The sequence below is a fragment of the Caloenas nicobarica genome, chromosome 1 (genome assembly GCF_036013445.1).
Source record: "Caloenas nicobarica isolate bCalNic1 chromosome 1, bCalNic1.hap1, whole genome shotgun sequence".
Lineage (NCBI taxonomy): Eukaryota > Metazoa > Chordata > Aves > Columbiformes > Columbidae > Caloenas > Caloenas nicobarica.
In genome coordinates, this window is record NC_088245.1 from 104749049 (window position 1) to 104756323 (window position 7275).

The 7275-nt window shown below is 40.1% G+C and overlaps 1 protein-coding gene across 1 annotated transcript in view; it reads left to right on the forward strand.

The window, feature by feature from the left end:
- FRMPD4 (FERM and PDZ domain containing 4) overlaps nucleotides 1–7051 on the forward strand; it is a 114947-nt gene extending 107896 nt beyond the window's left edge. The window contains exons 13-16 of the mRNA XM_065635833.1: nucleotides 940–1078; nucleotides 1668–2729; nucleotides 3061–4332; nucleotides 5356–7051. Coding sequence (XP_065491905.1) covers nucleotides 940–1078; nucleotides 1668–2729; nucleotides 3061–4332; nucleotides 5356–6716 — 3834 coding nt within the window. The 3' untranslated portion in view covers nucleotides 6717–7051. The remainder of the gene's footprint in view (nucleotides 1–939; nucleotides 1079–1667; nucleotides 2730–3060; nucleotides 4333–5355) is intronic.
- The last annotated feature ends 224 nt before the right edge of the window (nucleotides 7052–7275 follow it).

Sequence of the window (7275 nt, forward strand, 5' to 3'; positions counted from 1 at the left end):
TCTGTCTATGTATCATGGTAAGGACTTCAGTTTGATTTGCTTTCTAGGAGCTGTCAAGGCTAGCCACCTTAAAATAAATATGAGAAGATCACCTTTTGGTGTTAAAAGCCATGAACAAAAGGTTTAGGCAAAGGAAAACATATATTGTGGCAAAAGAAAATGGAATTTAAAAAAGTATGTTTCATGGGATTTCTCAGGTTTGAATCTCACTAGCCTAGAAGCCATAGTTTTTCAAAGCTCTGAGGTCTTATAGTTTTCTGTTAGGTCTGACTGTTTTATTGTCTAAATACTTTACATTTGTTTTCTTTGCTGATCTCCCTTCTGAGGTTCTTTCTCCATTCTCTTTGTCTCTGTTCATCTGCTTATTTTTTCATCACTTCTCTTTTCAGTAATGCCAGCCACAAACACTGAAATCTTTTAAGCTGTCATTGCAATATTTACTGGCACTGTGGTGTGATGATAGCTTCAACCTCACTACTGTATTTTCTGAACTGAACTTCTTTACATGTGCTTAGGGCACCTTATTTTCTGGGAAGGTGCAGGTTCCTATACTACTGCAAGACTCCAGCACCTAATGTAGCAGGTTCTTAGCCCTTGGCGGTTTCACAGTAAGAGTAAACAGTGCTTTGGTGAGAATAATGTATTTATGCAAGAAAAAAGTCAGAGCAAGAGTTTTAAAGTGGTTGGCTTCATTCAGAAAGAACGCAAAATCAGCGGTTAAAATGTCCATTTGGACTTCTACCTTATTGCAACTGCAGTCTTTTCTATTTAGTTTGATGCTGTTTGATTTTGATACTGAGGAAAAATAAGTTCTTGGGGGTATTTTTCAATCTGTTTTTCGTTATGTAATTCCTTTTGATTCCATGTAGTAGTATTGTTGGCAGGTAAACAAACTGAGGAGGAGCAGCCTTAACCAAGACTTGGTTGTATTCTTATTAGCCTATTACTCTACTGATGGAGTCATCGGATGCAATGAATCTTGCTTGCCTAACAGCTGGATACTATCGACTGCTGGTTGACTCAAGGCGCTCAATATTTAACATGGCCAACAAGAAAAATACAGGGAGCCGAGAAACAGGTATGTTAACCATGGTCCAATGTATAAAGCAGAAGCCAGCTTAAGCCAGTGCACCTCCAGATATTAATAAATACAAGGCTGTGCCAAATGAGATCTGATTGCTGGCTCAGACCTAGCACCACATTATATCACTTCAGCTTTATAATAATGTAATATTAAGCAGATTATAGCATCCTAATGGTAAAATAAAGCAGGTGATGAATGTCTTTCATACTGTAGTTAAACAGGTGCATGCTCCCTGTGACTGTTAGTATTTTATACGCATATATCTCTTGTAAGAATTCATATGGTGTTGGAGAAACCAGCTGGGGATTTTGGTTTGTGTTACTACTTGTCGAATAGCGTTTGTACCTAGCCGAGCTTTAGTTTTGTACTAAGGTGCAAAAGTACCGTTTAAACTTTAGGTCTTTAAATCAATAGGTATTTAATTTAGAGCAGAGTTGAGTTTGAATGTGCTTTTCTAAGTGTTTGATGGCCCAGCCGTCCTATTCAGGGTGTTCGTTGCTCAGCATTAACAAGTTATTGTTTAAAAATTGCATGACTTTGCTCTTTGATTTAACAGTGTTGATTTTATTTCACCATGCTGTAGGAACTGAAAATAGAGGGAAGCATAATCTCCTTGCTTCTGAGTGGAACTGTATACCAAAAACTACCACTTTCCTGGCTGAAGGAGATCAAGAGACTCAAATGTCCTTTGCTGATCCAAAACAGAAGACTGTAGATGTTTCTGAAAGTCTGTTATGTCAAAAAGAACACAGACATCTGTACATAGAAAATACTTACAGTTCAGTTGGATTTGATCAGCATCTGGCCAAGCAAAGTGACCCCACTGAAGCAGAAGAAAGCAGGAATTTTAATCAGCCTTCACTGCTGTCACTCTCAGGGTTGGAATCTAGCAAGAAAGCACAGGATTCCTCCAGGGGAGCAAAAGTTTCCTTTATATTTGGAGATCACAACTTGGATGGTATCAATCCCCAGACTCTTGGCTATGAAAGGCTTTTGGATGAAAGTCCAGAAGTACTAGAAAAACAAAGAGCCATTTATATTAGTAATGCCAATGACATTAAAGGCCTGGAGTTGTCACCAGATACTGAAAGCATTCAGTTTGCTACAAATTCTGTTTACGCAACTATAAATGATGGTAAAATATTTGGAGCTGCAGAAGGGATAGAAGAGCCTTTGCTGCATGACATTTGTTATGCAGAAAACACAGATGATGCCGAAGATGAAGATGAAGTAAGCTGTGAAGAAGACATTATGGTAGGAGAAATCAATAGGCCTGCTCTTCTCAGCCTTTCTGGTTCTAGTGATGACATTATTGATTTGACTTCACTTCCACCTCCGGAAGGTGATGACAATGAAGATGATTTCCTTTTGCACACCTTAAACATGGCCATTGCTGCTCCTCCTCCTGGCTTCAGGGACAGTTCAGATGAGGAAGACTCTCAGAATCAAGCTACACAGCCTAGAGACAACAAGGAGCAAGCCAGTAATCTAGGCAATGATGACATTCCAGTGTCGCTTATCGATGCTGTCCCTACTAATACAGAGGGGAAGTGCGAGAAGGGGCTAGATGATGCTGTAGTCTCTACTCTTCAAGCACTAGAAGCTTTGGCTGCTTCAGAGGAACAGCAGACGAATGACAATTCAGGTTCTTTCACCATAGTTACATTTATTCATTGAAAATCATTCCATCTCATCTATTTAGCTTTGGAAATACTCCATTTCATGAGGGTTGTTTTTTCTTTTTTTGGTTTTCCTTTTTTTTTTTTCCCCATCATTTTGCATACATCATATTCCATATTATTTAATGGAACTACCATTGTGTTACTAAACTACTTGTCCCGGGAACTGTGCAATAAAGTCAGAGTATTCTTACAAAGCATATTTTTGTCTCTAACACAACCCCTTTGCTTGTCACTTATCCAGGTGCTTCAGCTGCTGTCATTTAATTGCCTCTTATTATTTTTTGTGGCTTGCAGGTGTAGCTATCCTGCGAGCATATAGCCCTGAGTCATCTTCAGATTCTGGCAATGAAACAAATTCCTCTGAAATGACTGAAAGCTCTGAACTAGCCGCAGCACAGAAACAGTCAGAAAACACTGCACGTATGTTTTTGAGCACAAGTGAAGGCTACCAACCCCTTGTGGAAGAGCAGACTGAATTTCCCATTGGTAAGAATCAGGCTGGAGGGCCAGGCATGAAGTCCTCCCAGCCTTTGGCTGGTCGTCAGGCTGCAGAGCTACAGTCAAAAGTTGTGCCTTCAAAGCAGATTCTTCATTCAGATAACATGGAAATGGAGCCAGAGACCATGGAAACAAAATCTGTCACCGATTATTTTAGCAAATTGCATATGGGATCCATGGTATATTCTTGCACTAGTAAAAGGAAAAACAAGATGACAGACAGCGAAGTAAAAGCACCCTCTGATGGTAATGCTACTGTGAAAAAGCAACAGGGAACTAAGAAAGCAGAGGCTGACGAAGACCTAAAAGCTAAATTTGGAACACTTTCAGCAAGAGACAGTCAACGCTTGAGCACTTTTAATGTGGAGAGAACTGCCTTTCGCCAAAGATGGTATGCTGCCGATGACGGGGCAGCAGATAAGCCAAGCCCAGAACCAGTGAACGGGAAGACTTTTCCAAGAGTTCCTGACCTTGGTAAGACAGAAACTGACTGTAAGGGTGAAGTGAATCCTGAGGTGGATCATGATGATACCTCAGGGCTTAGTCAAGGTGAAAACTTTCTGTCAGATATGACTCCCGTGTCTTCAGCCAAAGACCTCAACGACGCAGAAGATACTGATTTATCTGCAGATGACCATCCTTCAAAGCTTCCGGAAGCTGAGCAGAGCGTGGCTAGACTTTGTGAATATCACTTGGCTAAGCGCATGTCATCTCTGCAAAGTGAAGGCCATTTCTCACTGCAAAGCTCTCAGTGCTCTTCAGTGGATGCAGGATGCAGCACAGGCAGTAGCACGTGTGCTACCCCCGTTGAATCTCCTCTTTGTACCTCTGATGTAAAGCACATTATCTCTGACCCATCAATGAAGGGCATTGCCTATATTCCAGCAGATGAAAGAGCTGCCATTCTTCCAAACCATGGAACGACATACAAGGACCTGCACCAGCAGCCTGAAGCTGTGTGTCACAGAATGACGGTGCCTGGCGTGCATTCAGCAATTAATGCTGAGCCGCTGTTTGGCACTTTGAGAGAAGGTTGTCATCGGATCCCCAAGATAAAAGAAACTACAGGTACAGCAGTAATGAAGCGTTTCTTATGTTCGTTTTTAAGGCTACACGTTAAGGTTGAGGCCTAGGTGCGATGTTTGCATTATCTTTACCTGAAACTGTGGAAGCGTCTTCAAAATCTGTAGTCGCTTGAGTTTCAGGATACTTGTTAGATTAGGAGATGACTTCACAAGGTATATTAATGTAGGAGAGAAAAATCTGTGGTTGATTAATTATCTATCTTATATGCTATTTTAGCAGATTGTCAAAAACATCTCAATATGAATAAAAAGCTCTAAATGCAAGGATGATAAAATGTCAGTATCTTATTAAGCATATATTTACTTCACCATCTGAGAGTAGGTGTGTCCTTAAAGAATAATTTACATACCGAAATATTACTGCATTTTCAAGTTCCAATTTTAAGAGATTTGATGAACTTATGTTATAAAAATTTGCAGTTTTTCAGAGATAGCATTGGAAATGCTTTCAGTTTGGTTTGAAATGTTTCATGTTTCCTGGGTTGCGACCCATATGTAGCAGTAGTGTGTGAATGCATGAACACCCAAAAGTGGAACAGATTAGGAACAAGAATGAGAGATGTTATTTCTCTGCCAAAAAATACAAAACCAGACCAAAATTACCATCAATACAGCTTTCCATACCCTCTCAGGTATAGTTAAAGAAAATATTTTAATCTGGAAATATTAATCTAATTATTTAATAAAAAATATCCAGTCCTTATATTGGGGGAGATTTAGGAAATTTTATAGGTGATTTTCTGTTCATTTTTTTAAACAAGTCTGCTGTGGTGGAAGGAACAATTAACTATTCATAAGCTGAAAGTTGTTGATAGACTGACGTACAAAAGACATGAGGAACTAGCAATGAATTTTTTGTGAAATATTTTGAGGAATGGGGAGACCGCTGGGAAATACCAGGAATCCATTTGTCCTGACTGTTAAAGATATTTAGAAGTTCAGTCTCTGAATATTATCAGGGTGATGCTTAATTATTCTGTCTGCTCTTCTACTACCCCTAGTGTAGCTTTCACAGAGCCTGAGAAGGGAAGACAAGGAGGCATGCCTACAGCTTTTCCTAGACAGCCTCTAGCTGACTCCATCATGCTATCATCCATGCTATCAGAATCAAAGGTGCCAAGTCAAAATCAAGACTCTTGTGACATTCCCAAAGTAAATCAGGCTTGTGGGGCAACGGTTAGTTTACGGCCATATGACATGATGGGAGGAAGCCTCAGGATGCCGCACAACAGGAAGGTGCTGAGACGCAGCAGCAGCAGCATCATTGGAGGATCTGCAGGCATCGAGATGCTGTTTGAAAAGAAGGAAGCCGCAGCCAGCTTGAAATGCTTGGACATCACCCGAAGGGACGAATCCAAAACGGAGAGAAGGGTGGGACTCCCCCTAGGCAAAAAGCTGTCAAAAAGTTATTCCCAGAGTTGTGTATACGTCAGCACTGATAGGAAGGACAGTAAGAGGTGTTTGGGCACAGGTGCCAGTCAGAAGGACTCCAAGCAGTGTCGAACGTTGCCCTTGCGGAAGCTGAACACCAGCGCCTGGAGATGTCGTGGCCCCTTTAGCTATTGTTTCCTAAGCAGAGGAAATGATGACAATGACAATGATGATGAAGATGATGGAGACAGCCATCAGCTTTCATGTCTCTTCAAACCTCAGCTCCCGTGTGAGCTCGCAGAACCAGTCAGTCAGTCATTTTCCAGTGAAAATGAGCAGAAAGTCTTGGAGTCCCCGGAAGCTGCTGAGCCCCTGCAAGATGAGGCAGTCAACGTGCACGAGGAGAGCAGTGCTGACACCCAAGGTGGCCAAATTGATGTGAATCTCAACGATGTGGCCTTCGATGCACGAATCACACAAATAAACGTGATGAAAGAGAAGACGTATGCAATGCCTGATGGATTTATTGCAGCACAAAAGGATGCCAATGAGCTACTCTCACTGGTCCGAGCAAGTATGGGCAAGAGAGAAGATTCACATCCAGAAACATATGACCTTAAACTTTCTAAGTACAAACAACTGTTATCTATGGAATCGAGACAGTTGGGAAGTGCCTGCAGGAAAATGGCCATGGCTGATAAAAGCCCTGAGGAAATGCTTTTAGCTATGACTTCCAGCTTTCAAGTACTCTGTTGCTTAACAGAAGCCTGCATGCGTTTAGTTAAAGTCATGAACTCTGAAACACAGCAGCAGGAAATTATAGCTAAGATAGACGAGGTTGTAATAAACTACATTTGTCTTCTGAAGGCTGCAGAAGCAGTGTCAGGCAAGACCTCCAGTGATCCTAGCATTAAACTCTTGGCTCGACATTCAACTACCATGGCCGCTATTGTAAGCACACTAACACGTTCTCTTAAAATGCTTTTAAACAAATAAAATACAAAAGTCACTTCATAATCTACCTTTGCAAAGCCATACATAAAAAACTTTTATTTACTGTATGTGTATGAACTAATGTAACAAACTCCGCTTTCTCTGTATATTTTGTTATTTTATATAAAATAGGTATGAGATTAAAAAAAAAAAAGTTAAAATGCTGAACACTGACAAAAGTAATGACCAGATCTGTCCTTCTGTTTATACAAAAAAGCCAAAAAAACCCTCTCCCCAAGACCAGAAAAATGACCAGAAACAATCCCATATAGGAGCAAATAGATGTTTGGCTATTTTTCATATAGTCAAATCTATGGTTGTATGAAGTGAACTTTTAAAGCCTGTTATGTCAATGAAGTTGTTTTCTGTTTCATCCAGGTTTTCACTTGGAGAATGCTCCATGTTTAGAAATGAGAAATTACATCATAATGTATATAATACAATATTTAATGTTTTGAAATTATAATTTTTAAGCATTGAAAATAGCAAAAAGACATTTAAAATCCAGGAGACTATTATAACTTACTAGAGAATATATATATAATAAATGCCTCTTTTGTTC